Source organism: Capsicum annuum, chromosome 3 (genome assembly GCF_002878395.1).
Source record: "Capsicum annuum cultivar UCD-10X-F1 chromosome 3, UCD10Xv1.1, whole genome shotgun sequence".
In the NCBI taxonomy this organism is placed as follows: Eukaryota; Viridiplantae; Streptophyta; class Magnoliopsida; order Solanales; family Solanaceae; genus Capsicum; species Capsicum annuum.
Window position 1 is genome coordinate 252,337,215 of NC_061113.1, and position 14,071 is coordinate 252,351,285.

General features: G+C 36.8%; 1 protein-coding gene across 2 annotated transcripts; it reads left to right on the forward strand.

The window, feature by feature from the left end:
• The first annotated feature begins 5,602 nt into the window (after positions 1-5,602).
• On the forward strand, positions 5,603-10,804 carry LOC107862338. Of its 2 annotated transcripts, none has more exons than XM_016707882.2 (2): positions 5,603-7,036; positions 7,172-7,316. In XM_016707882.2, the coding sequence occupies exon 1, from the start codon at positions 5,754-5,756 to the stop codon at positions 7,017-7,019; it is 1,266 nt and encodes a 421-aa protein (XP_016563368.1). In that variant the 5' UTR covers positions 5,603-5,753; the 3' UTR covers positions 7,020-7,036; positions 7,172-7,316. The 2 variants fall into 2 exon arrangements, with proteins under 2 accessions (XP_016563368.1, XP_016563369.1); XM_016707883.2 differs by lacking the exon at positions 7,172-7,316 and adding an exon at positions 10,370-10,804 and having other exon boundaries at positions 5,610-7,036.
• Positions 10,805-14,071: the final 3,267 nt, after the last annotated feature.

The following is a 14,071-nucleotide window of genomic DNA, read 5'->3' on the forward strand; positions in this document are numbered from 1 at the left end:
TTTTTTTTTTTGCAGCTTCTACTCCTAAAAGTGCACTTACTCCATATACATACACACACATCACATGACTCGCAGTCGAAGGCATCTAATCATAAGAATGTAAAATAAGTGGTTCCAAGTTGGGGCGGCCACGAAAAATAGAAAAAATCTAGTCAAATCGAAAACAAAAATCAACGCTTTCTGGCTTGGTATGTGATTGAAAATATATCATCATACTGTCATGATCTCGATTAAGATATGACAGAATTAATAAACAAAAATTGAAATTGCAAGTGTTTTTGGGACGATTTTCTGGTTTTTACTAAAACGGAAGAAAACGAACGTCAATTACAAGATAAGAAATGCTGAATTAAACTAAGTTACCTAGTTGATATGGACTTCCATGGTAGCTGAGAAATCTACAGAAAGAAGGAGAAGGACTAGAGAATGAGAAGAGAAGAAGAGAAATGAGAAAGGAGTGAAGAATACTAGATTTTTCGTTAGCTGATTTCTCTCTCCTCAATGGCTTTTAACAACCTGCTACTGACGTGTCATGATCACAGCCTTGGAGCTTCATTCATTAACATTCCATTTCAGTCGTTGATTCCAAATTTTGGTTATTCACTTTATCCACGTCGTGGCTTCGAACCTCAGTTCCCACATTCTTTATTTGATTTATTCTACTATTAGTCTACACTAATCAGGTCATAACGTATCCCCCTCCATCACAACATCCTTGACCTCAAGGATGAGAATCAAACCTAGGGAACTTAGCTTGGAGGAATGCATAGTCTTCCCAAGTCGCATCCTCTGGTGGTAGATTGGACCACTGTACCAACACTTTAACTCCGGCTATTTTGTCCTTCTTAACCAACTGTCTTTGTAAGATAGCTATTGGTCGGACCAAGAATTGACCATCATCACCAGTACAGGGCAGAGCAGATTGAACTACCACACGATTACCTATCTTCTTTTTGAGTAGTGAAACATGAAACATTGGATATACCTTGGAATCAGGAGAAAGTGCCAGTCGATAAGCTACTGGACCAACTCTAGCAAGAATTTTGTATGGACCATAGTACTTTGATGAGAGCTTTAAATTCTTCCTCAATGCAATAGAAGTTTGCCTGTAAGGTTGTAGTTTAAGATAGACCATGTCATCCACTTGAAATTCCCTGTCAAACCTTCTTTTATCAGCATAGAACTCCATCCTCTGTTGAGCTTTTCTTAGGTTATCCTTCAAAGTCTGGTGCAGTTGTTGTCTCGTCATGATAGCATCTTCAGCAGCTGGTACATTTGTCTCCAACAATGGTCCAAGTGTCAAATGAGGAGGAGAGTATCCATATAAAGCTTTAAAAGGAGTACACTGTAAACTAGGGTGAAAAGTGGTATTATACCACCACTCAGCAATAGTAAGCCATTGCTCCTACTGGTTAGGTCTGCAAGACACCATACATCTAAGATAATTCTCTAAGCACCTGTTCATTCTCTCAGTTTGACCATCACTCTGAGGATGATAGACAATGCTATAGTGTAGTTGAGTGCCCAACAACTTGAACAATGCTTGCCAAAAGTTGCTTAGAAAGACCTTATCTCTGTCAGTAACAATAGAATCTGGAGTACCATGTACGCAATGAATCCTATTCCAGAAAATTTCAGTAACTGTCACAGCAGTGTAAGGGTGGGCAAGAGCAATGAAATGTGCATACTTGGCCATCTTATCAACTACCACAAGGATCACTTCTTTACCCTTAGATTTTGGAAGCCCTCAATGAAATCCATGCTTATGTGACTCCAAGCTTGGTTAGGTATGGGCAATGGTTGCAATAGATCAGGATAGGCAACATTATCATCTTTGCTCCTATGGCAAACATCACAGCTTTCTACATAGTCAATTACCATTTGCTTCATATTAGGCCAATAAAATACTTGTAACAGTCTTTTAAGTGTACCCAATTGATCGGAGTGACCACCAATAGGTGAATCATGGGATGTAGACATTAACTGGTTTCGAAGTTCTCCAACAACTCCAATGTAAACCTTTTCTTTATTTCTAAGAATTCCAGAAGAATAATGCCAAATACTAGGGCCCTACAGAGTTATTGTGACCTGAACAATCAACTCTTGCACCTGTGTATCTCCTTCATAACTGTAAGTCACCTCTTGCATCCATAACGGAATAGAGGCATCTGCCACCATGTTCTCCGTACCCTTTTTATATTGAATCTCATAGTCCAGGCTTAGTAATTTAGTGAGACTTTTTTGCTGAATTGTTGAAGTCACTTTTTGTTCTATCAAATACTTTAGGTTGTGGTGATCAGTCCTGACCACAAAATGATTGAACTAGAGATAATGCCTCCATTTATCCACTACATTCAACAAAGCCATATACTTTTTCTCATAGATAGATTTGCCCCGGTGCTTGGGTGTTAGTACTTTACTAAAATAGGCTATGGGCTTACCCTCTTGCATGAGTACTACACCAATGCCACTGTGACTAGCATCAGTCTCTACAATAAATTCTTTGGTAAAATCAGGCAACACTAGCACTGGCGTATAAGACATAGCAGACTTAAGAGTTGAAAAAGCTAAATCGGCTTCTTTATTCCATTTGAAAGAATCCTTCTTAAGAAAGTCTGTCAAGGGTCTACAAATAGCTCCATATCCGGCCACATATTTTCTATAATAACCAGTTAATCCAAGAAACCCCCAAAGAGCCTTGATTGATTTAGGAGTGGGCCAGTTAACCATGGCTTGAATCTTAGCCAGATCAGTTGATACCCCTTCACTAGTGATCACATGAGGATCATTCTCAACTTTCTTAGTCCATAATCAAATAATTGTCATTTTTCACTCAATTATTAAAACTTGAGTCACCTACACTTTATTTTCAAATTCTTTTGTCACGTTTAACTCAAACCCCCATGAATCTATATGTATATTTATATTATATCAAAAGTGTGGAGGACCTTAGTTATTTTAACTTTTTGCGCTTCATTAAAAGTCTTTGATTTAGACAAAATCGTCTTTAAACTATTTTTTTTAATAGTTAAGAGTTGAAAATTAATTAAATATAAAATCTTTCCTTATTAAAAGTCATATGAAAACTAATACCTTTTTCATTAATTTAAGAATTCTAAATCAACTAAATTTGCTTTTAAGAAGATTTGAAAAATTTAAAAATAAATATAAAAACATTAGAATAAGAAAAATTAAAGAAGTATCAAATTTTTAAAAGTTTTAAATACATAATAAGAATGTAATCAACGTTTTATAAAGATTTGACTTTAAAAACAAGGAATGATTTTAAATATAGAAAAAAGAAGAAGAAAATAATCATAGCACATATATGATTCAAATTGATGCAGTTATCTTAACTTCTGACAGCAAGGGAAAGAGGTACTACAAGACAAGCGCAAAAATAATGATTCATCAATCAGTTGGAACTTTAGGTTGGTGTGTGTGTGTGTGTATATATATATATATATATATATATATATATATATATATATATATATATATATATAGGTTTACATTATTATATTAAATATTAAAGTATGAAGGATTTTTGAAAAGTCATTTGAACTTTTTATATTTTATTAAAATCTCCGTAATAGATAAAAATAATTTAACTTTAAATAAGCAAATGTTACACGTGCGGTTAAACTAGTTGTATTTAATTGTCAAAAGAATTTATGAATTGTAATTAATTAAAACTTAAATTAAATAAAGCAGTTAGGAGATTATATTACTAAACCATATAGTTATTCCATTTGAATGATCTGAATATATATCTATAATATATTAAAAGTGTGAGCCGCTCAGAAAAGTTATTTGAACTTTTTGTCCTTCATTAAAATACTCTCTTTTAGACAAAACCGTCTTTTTATTATTTTATTCAATTTATTATTTAATATTTAATACTAAACTCCTAAAATATATGAGACTCGAAAATATATGGAAGGAGAATCAATTAATATTTTTCTTTGTACTGGTCAACTAGAAAAATGCTCCTAAAATAGAACTCTATTAAGAAAATACTTCTATAAATATTGAGATCTAGAGAATAATTATTTATACTAATTTCTGCACACAATGTGCTTAGGTCTTTCAATAACATACATGCGTACTTTTTTTTTACGTTTTTCTTTGACTATGTTTTATTCTCTCTTCTTGTTCTTCCTTAGCTATTGATTCACTTGTATTCCTTAGATTTTAGGTAGTTGATTTTTTTATTTTGTAAAGTATTACCTTCTCATTTTTTTCGATCAATGTATGGATAAATATATACAAGCCATCAGGCTTTGTATAATAAATTCAATAAATGTTTTTATTATTAGTTTGTATAATAATTATATTGTCTTAATATCTCTATTAGTTTATTATTTTGTGGTATTTTACAGATTGTGGACGAATATTGATCAGGTTTGAGGAATTTTTATGTGTAAAGTTTAAATTTAATTAGATTATTTTGATATCTTTTTTATCATATTGTTTTGTTGTAGTTTGCAAGTGGTAGATAAATGTCGTTCGACTTTGAAGATTTTTTTTAGGTAAGGGTTAAATTTAATTATATTGCTTTGATATCTCCGACTTGAGAATTTTTTTTGTGTAAAGATTAGGTATAGATATATTATTTTGATATCTCTATTATCGTATTATTTTGTTATAGTTAACAGGTGGTAGATGAGTGTCAGACGCTTTGAGGAAATTTTAGTGTAAAAGTTAGATTTAATTGTATCATTTGATGTCTCTATTATCGTATTGTTTTATTGCAATTTACAGGTGGTAGATGAATGTTTATTAGCTTTGAGAATTATTTTCGATAAAGGTTAGATTTAGTTAAATAAATTCTCCATATTTACATATTCAAAAGATGTTGAATTTAATTATTGTATTCATTTTTATTGTTTAAATAATTTTTTTATTTAGTTTAACGTTTGAATTTATTAAAGTGAGGTACACACGCGAGGTCCCCTGAACTAATATATATATATATATATATATATATAGAGAGAGAGAGAGAGAGAGAGAGAGAGAGAGAGAATTTTAAATTATTATAACATAATTTAGTTTCAAAATTTAGTTTTGAAATAGAAAAGATACGATGATTAATATACAACAACAACAAACCCAGTATATTCCCACATAGTGGGGGTCTGGGAAGGATAAGATGTACGCAGTTCATATCTCTACCTCTAAAGAACTAAAAATGTTGTTTCCGATAGACCCCCGACTCGAGACACGAAATACTACACAAATACATAGTAAAGTATGGAATAAGATGGCATAACATAAATACGACACCCACAAGTAATAGAAAATAGAGAAAAGTAAACAGATTCATAATAAAGTATGAAATAAGGTATCATAACAAAAATAATACCCTACCAAATAATTCCCTACACTAGCGACCCAAACTGACCCTAGTCTTCTACCCTAATTCGTATCCTCCAGATCCTCCTAGAATCATGTTCTTAATGAGCTGTAACTGCTCCATATCTCGCCTAATCACCTCTCCCCAGTACGATGATTAATATGAGACCAAGATAACTTTGTTTAAGCAAATTAAATTTGACATTTTTTTGTTACTGATATAAGTCCGGTAATTTCTATCTACAACAACGTCAAACGTTTGGTGAAATTTCAACAGTAAAATCTTTTAAACTTTCAATTGGGCTAATAATTAAAGTATAGAATAAAGGAAAACAAAGTCCACCTTTGTCGACATCGGAGAGCTCGCCAGAACTCCGATCTGCCACTCTCCAATCCCAATGGATTTCCAACTGAATTCCCAAATCTCCGGCGACTCCCTTTCTTCCTCCGCATCCTCCACCGTCCAAACACCCTCCACTTCCAACCACCACCAAAACGGTGGCGCTCCGATCAACAACAGCGACCCCATGCATTCTTGGTGGGAATCCATCTCCAAAGCTCGTTCTCGCATCCACCTCCTCTCCTCCCTCCTCCCCTCCTCCGCCGGTGACGCTTCTCTCTCTGCCCTGGCCGACTCAGACCGTCCTGCGCGGTCCCTTCTCCTCTCTCCGGCGGCATACTTTTCTATTTCATCCTCCCTCTCTTCCCCTTCCTCCGGCGCCGGCGACGATCCTCTTTGTCACTGGCTTTATGACACTTTCCTTTCCTCCGATACTGATCTCCGCCTTGTGGTACTCTCCTTTATTCCCCTTTTATCCTCCATATATCTCTCGCGAATTCATTCTTCTACTTCTACTTCTACTTCTCTTTCTGGTTTTGAAGCTGTTCTTCTTTCCCTTTACGCCGCTGAAACGAAATCCCGTGGAGGAAAACCGATACTCATTTCTATTCCCGATCTCTCTCAGCCTTCACTATATCATTGTCCAAAAAACCCCACTCCGGCAAAATCAAACTCCAGTTCGTCTAATGCCCAGAATCGCCGTGCTTTGGTGGGAGTTTTATCGCCGCCTCTTGAGTACCAAATTGCTGTGAAGTCAACTAAACGTGCTTGCATTGTTGGGGTAGCTCTGGATTGTTACTATAAACAGATTTCCCATATGCCCAGTTGGTCTAAGTTGGATTTTTGCAAATTTGCTGCTGATTGGGGTGGTCAATATTGTTCTTGCGTGTCAGAGTTTGATGAAACTGATGGAAATTCAGAGAATTCTGTTGAAATTAGTAATGGGGATTTGGAGGGCGTTTCTAAAGCTGTAGAGAATTTGGGAATTGAAGATGGATATGATGAATTAAAGCCAAAAGGTGCAAGAATTCCACTCCCATGGGCGCTTTTGCAGCCTGTGATAAGGATCTTGGGCCATTGTTTGTTGGGTCCTTTGAATGCTGAGGATGTAAAGGATGCTGCTTCAGTGGCAGTTAAATGTCTGTACGCAAGGGCTTCACACGAGTTGAATCCGCAGGCAATTTTGGCAACTCGGAGTTTGATTCAGCTTGATAAGAGAGGTCGTGAGGCGGCAGCTAAGGTAGCTGCTGCAGCAACTGTTGGGTCAAATGCTACCACGCCCAATAAAGCTAAAAAGCCGGAGATCCTTTTGGTTTCCAAATGACTGCAGTGAACTCGATGGTATGACTGGTTTTCACTAATTATTTTTTCACACGGTCTTCCCTTATCAAATGACTCAAGTGTTGTATGATTCTGAATTTTAAGTGGCAACGTGCTTGTGTGCTTTGTAACTTGATTTTCTTTTCAATATTTTAGAGGGAACGTTACTGCTTCTGTGTGGTGTGGTGTACTGCAGCGATTTCTTGTCCTTTTAGCAGCTAAAAGACTAAGTGGTTTGTCTTTTGTGGGTGACCTTCATTAGGTGATTACCGTATATCTATATATTTCCTTGTTTATGCCACTACAAGTTCATCAAATTGTTTAGTTGAATGTTCATTTTTGTAACTGGTCGTTGCCATATGATTTATATTAGTTGATTAATTCTGTTGGAATTATGATTGAATGGGTTAATAGTGTTGTTTTGAGAATATTAAATTTTTTGTTTTAGCGGTAGTGCTTCCCAATATGTAGAACAAACTTGAGCTATCTTCATTCTAAAACCTCCAATGTTCTGTACTCCTTTTTAATGTCAAATTAAAGATTTTTTTTTTCTTTAAAAAGGAAGCAAAAAGTACTTGTAAATTTAAGTCAGATACCTTTTCCACTATCTGCATCTATAGTGTTTCTATGTATGGAGATCAACAAGAATATTGGATTACAGTATTTTAGCGATAATGAACATTAAGTATTATAGAGCTATGGGTACACTCTTCGAATACTCAATAAAAGGGTTAAGGGCTAACTAACTTGGTGAGCTCCTTTCCACAGTTGAGGTGGAGGACTCAAACCTTATCAGTATCATACAATCCCCCCCCATGTAACTAAAAGGATAATCAATAAAGGATTGTTCCCTTATAACAGATGAATATAGACTTGACAAGCATGTTTCCTCAGTCTCTAATATTAATCAAAATTAGCTTCAAGATATTGTTTGATATGTGGAAAATGTGGATGGTAAGTTAGGCAAATTTTAACAAAATTGTTGGTACTCTATTGTTTAGTGAAATTGCAGCACTTGTTGGAAGAAGGGAAGATGATACTCCATGATTGGCTTCTCCGGCTCTATGTATAAAGGTAGATAATGGACTTGATATATATAGGCCCTTTTTGAGAGTTTGATGATTGAGCAAGCATTAGCATTTGCAAATTACTAACCAGTTCATAAGTGGTCGAAGTGTGGACAAATTCTTGTTTTGTAGTTTGTAATTTGGATAGTGGCCATGTTTTAAGCTTGCACTAGATTTTGTTTGAAGGTGTAGGTGGGATTCTGGGTATAGCCTGATTTATGTTTCATTATGCATTTTAACTTGGTGATTTCTCCTGAAAATTGTGATATATTCATATTTGGTACGTGATGTATTTTCTGTTTGACACTGGAAGATTCTGCTGTTTACTGTATTGTCATTCGGGTCTGACAGGAATGATACTATGCATAATTAATGCAAAATGGAACCAGTTATGAATCCAGGTAAGTTTAAAGATCAGCAGAGTAATTTCGTAGTTTCTCCCGTTCATCTTTGTATGTTTCTGCTATTTGCGAAGTTCTTTGTTTAAATGTCATATAAACTCATCTGACTTCAGTTCTCAAGCACTGTAATTCGAGTTCCATTGCTCCCTGCTTTATATCCTTAGGGTAGGGGCTAGAATTTATTGGTCCTCCATTCCATGAGAAGTGTATTCCAGAAGTTGGGATTTAGAAACTTCTATTTCATCTATATGCTTCCTCTGTACCCTACCTCACAATATTTCTCTGTGAAACTTCGTTGTTCATTTTCACATGAATTTGTTGGAATAATAGTGTCCTTTTATTAAATGCATGCCTTATGCTTCCTTAGTCAGGTACTGCTTGAAGAGACAATCTTTGAAGTACTTGCCCATCAATTTCCTTTCCGTTACTAATGGAGTTGTTCTGCCACATTTGCACGTTAATTTTATGCTCTTATAAGCAATTGGAGAAGAGGTTTACTTGGTCAAAGAATAGGTGTTTATTGTGTTATTTATGTGTATCCTCTATAACTGCTACAGGTTTTGTTTGGTAGGTCATGAGGGCACTATATTTCTGTAGCAGTCATAGAGGATACACATAAATCACATTGTAAACACCTATTCTTTGTCCAAGTAAACTTCTTCTCCAATTGCTTATAAGAGCATAAAATTAACGTGCAAATGTGGCGGAACAACTCCATTAGTAACGGAAAGGAAATTGATGGGCAAGTACTTCGAAGATTGTCTCTTCAAGCAGTACCTGACTAAGGAAGCATAAAGAATGCATTTAATCAAAGGACACAATATTATTCCAACAAATTCATGTGAAAATGAACAACGAAGCTTCACAGAGAAATATTGTGAGGTAGGGTACAGAGGAAGCATATAGAAGTTTCTAAATCCCAACTTCTGGAATGGAGGATCAATAAATTCTAGCCCCTACCCTAAGGATATAAAGCAGGGAGCAATGGAACTCGAATTACAGTGCGTCAGATGAGTTTATGACATTTAAACAAAGAACTTCGCAAATAGCAGTAACATACAAAGATGAACTGGAGAAACTGCGAAATTACTTTGCTGATCTTTAAACTTAAAACTTACCTGGATTCAAATTCATAACTAGTTCTATTTCGCATTAATTATGCATAGTATCATTCCTGTCAGACCCTTATGACAATACAATAAATAGCATAATCTTCCAGTGTCAAACAGAAAATACATCACGTACCAAATAGGAATATATCACAATTTTCAGGAGAAATCACCAAGTTAAAATGCATAATGAAACATAAATCAGGCTATACCCAGAATCCCATCTACACCTTCAAACAAATCTAGTGCAAGCTTAAAACATGACTGCTACAGAATAAGAATTTGTCCACACTTCGACCACTTATGTACTGGTTAGTAATTTGCAAACGCTAATGCTTGCTCAAACTCTCAAAAAGGGCCTATATATATCAAGTCCATTATCTACCTTTATACATGGAGTATCATCTTCCAACAAGTGCTGCAATAGAGTACCAACAATTTTGTTAAAAATTTGCCCAACTTACCATCCACATATCAAACAATATCTTGAAGTTAATTTTGATTAATACGAGAGACTGAGGAAACATGCTTGTCAAGTCTATATCATAGGCTGGCAGTAGACTTACTCTCTGTTTGGATGATGGTTTCATAATGTACGGTACTGTATAGTATAATACAATGTTTGGATAGACTGTATCATTCACTACTGTTTAATAATAGTTTTTTTGTTTGGTTTGACAGTATGGTACTGTATCGTAACGGGTAATTTTACTAAAATACCCCTGATTATTTTAAATTTATAATAATTAGGAATATTTTTTTATTAACTATAAGCAGGATTTTCTTTGTGTTGTCACTGGCATATAAAAACACATTCAAAGAGTAGAAAATGATGATCCATGACAAAATCATTTTGTACTGTCACACAAAGGACTGATTTCAACTTTGCCCAGAAGGACTGCCCGTATCATGACTTTTAAGTTTTTTTTGGAAAACTACAAAGAAATCGGTAGATACAAACGTGCATTTTTTTCTAGTTGTCTCAACACTGAAAACAGTCAGAGAGAAGAGGCGGTTAGAGCTGCAATCCACGGGAAGTGCAAAATATATTTGAGGTTGTATTGTCACTTGTCAGTAACAAGAAGAGTCCTTGCTGTAGAACTATAGAATTGTTGCTTCATTTGTTTTAGTTTAAAGTTATGAACTAACCAGAAAAGATTGTTTGATATTCATTACCATTAACAACTTGAAATGTGCATATTAATTACAGAATCCTAGATGATGTCTTCTATGATTCTTGGCACTATCAGCTGTCGCTTTGAATAAAAAAAAATACAAGAATCTTATTTATTTATTTATCACAGAAAACCATAACCAGTGACACATATATTTTATAAAACTAGTTCTCAAAACCAAATCAAAATGTTTCCAGGAACCAAAAACAAACCAAACACAAACCAAACTTAGCTGGTTATCCAGTGGGAGTTCTTGCATTTAACCACTCAACATTCAAATATTTGGTGCAGTCACCACATGGGAAAGGTAAAGAGAAGCTGACCAGGGCATAGAACAACTAGTGGTGAAGCCAGAATTTTTAATAAGGGAAATGTAAAATACGTAACATAATATATTTAGGCATCAAGAATTCAGTCAATGACATGTTGAAAGAACACAAGAAGAAAATAATAAGCAGTTAAGTTTTAAAAAAATACCTGGAGGACGAGCGTAGAAGAATAGAAGGTTTTGTCTAAAGGAGTTTTTAGGAGTTTAGTATTAAAAAAATATTAAATAATAAATTGAATAAAATAATGAAAAGTCGGTTTAGCCTAAAGGAGAGTCAAAAAGTTCAAATGATTTTTCTAAGGGGCCTCACACTTTGAATATATTATAGATATATATTCAGATCATTCAAATGGAATAACTATATGGTTTAGTAATATAATCTCTTAATTGCTTTATTTACAACAACAACAACAAACCCAGTGTATTCCCACTTAGTGGGGTCTGGGGGGGGTAAGATGTACGCAGTCCATACCTCTACCTCTGATGAAGTAGAAAGGCTGTTTCCGAAAGACCCCCGGCTCAAGTCACGAGATATCACACAAACACATAGTACAGCACAGAAGCAGATGACGTAACATAGATACGGCACCCATAAGGAATATAAAACAGAGTAAAGCAGGAATGCAGGAATATAAAGCAGAGGAAAGCACACATATTCGTAATAAACATGGAACACGGGACACGGACATTGAATACGGAATCATAACAGGAATACACCCCCACCAATTAATTCCCTACACTAGCGACCCGAACTGGCCCTAATCCTCTGCTGTAATTCGCATCTTCCAGACCTTCCTATCTAGGGTCATGTCCTCGGTGAGCTGTAACTGTTCCATGTCCCGCCTAATCACCTCACCCCAGTACTTCTTCGGTCTACCCCTACCCCGTCTAAAACCATCCAACGCTAGTCTCTCACACCTACGGACCGGGGCATCCATGCCCCTCCTCTTCACGTGTCCGAACCATCTCAATCGTGCTTCCCGCATCTTACACTCCACTGAAGTCACACCAACCTTCTCCCGGATAGTCTCATTCCGAACTCTATCCCCTCGGGTCAGTCCACACATCCAGCGCAACATCCGCATTTCTGCCACCTTCATTCTTTGGATGTGGGAGTTCTTAACTGGCCAACACTCCGCTCCATACAGCAAGGCCGGACGGACTACCACCCTATAGAATTTGCCTTTAAGCTTGGGCGGCACCTTCTTATCACACAGCACCCCCGATGCGAGTTTCCACTTCATCCATCCCGCCCCAATACGGTGCGATACATCCTCGTCAATCTCACCGTTACTCTGGATCACGGACCCGAGATACTTGAACTTATCCCTCTTCCCTACCTCCTGTGCTTCTAGTCTCACTACTACCTCATTCTCCAGCCTCACGTCATTAAACTTACATTCCACATACTCTGTCTTGGTTCTGCTCACCCTGAACCCTTTAGACTCCAGAGTTTGCCTCCACAACTCTAATTTGTCATTCACACCCCCTCGAGTCTCATCTATCAGGACTACATCGTCTGCAAAAAGCATACACCACGGCACCTCCCCTTGGATACGCCGCGTCAACACATCCATTACTAACGCAAACAAAAAGGGACTAAGAGTAGATCCCTGATGCAATCCTGTCAGGACAGTGAAATGCTCTGAGTCTCCTCCCGCCTTCCTCACCTGGGTTTTCGCTCCCTCATACATATCCTTAATTACTCTGATATATGCCTGCGGTACTCCACTCACCTCCAAGCATCTCCAAAGCACTTCCCTGGGGACTTTGTCGTACGCCTTTTCCAGGTCGATGAACACCATGTGCAAATCCTTCTTCCTCTCCCTATACTGCTCCACCAACCTCCGTACCAGGTGGATTGCCTCCGTCGTCGAGCGGCCGGGCATAAATTCGAACTGGTTTTCCGAAATAGACACTATCCGTCTCAGCCTCACCTCGACCACTCTCTCCCAGATCTTCATAGAGTGACTCAGTAACTTAATCCCTCTATAGTTATTGCAACACTGAATGTCCCCCTTATTCTTATAGAGGGGGATCATGGTACTCCACCTCCACGCCTCGGGCATCTTTGCCGTCCTGAAAATTTCATTGAACAATGCAGTCAACCACCTTACACCAGCCTCTCCAACGAACTTCCAAAACTCCACCGGTATCTCATCCGGCCCCGTCGCCCTACCCCTTCGCATCCTGCGGACTGCCTGTCTAACCTCGTCTACCTTAAAACGTCTACAATAGCTAAAATCCCGACAATCCCCTGGGTGCTCCAGTTCCCCTAACACAATAGCTCTGTCCCCCTCGTCATTCAAGAGCCTATGAAAGTACGACTGCCATCTCTTCTTTATGTGGCCGTCCTCCACCAAGACTCTACCGTCCTCCCCCTTAATGCACCTCACCTGATCGAGGTCACGACCCTTCCTCTCCCTAGCCTTAGCGAGTCGGAACAACTTTATTTAATTTAAGTTATAATTAATTACAATTCATAAATTCTTTTGACAATTAAATACAACTAGTTTAACCGCACGTGTAACATTTGCTTATTTAAAGTTAAATTATTTTTATCTATTACGGAGATTTCAATAAAATGTAAAAAGTTCAAATGACTTTTCAAAAATCCTTGTGCCATGTTTTATTACGAATCTGTGTGCTTTCCTCTGTTTTCTAATACTTATGGGTGCCGTATTTATGTTATGTAATCTAGTTTTGTGCTTTACTATGAGTTTGTGTGGTATCTCGTGACTTGAGCCGGGGGTCTATCAGAAACAACCTTTCTACTTCTTTAGAGGTAGAGGTATAGACTGCGTACATCTTACCCCCCCAGACCCCACTAAGTGGGAATACACTGGGTTTGTTGTTGTTGTATATATATATATATATATATATATATATATATATACCAACCTAAAGTTCCAACTGATTGATGAATCATTACTTTTGTGTTTGTCATGTAGTAACTCTTTCCCTTACTGTCAGAGG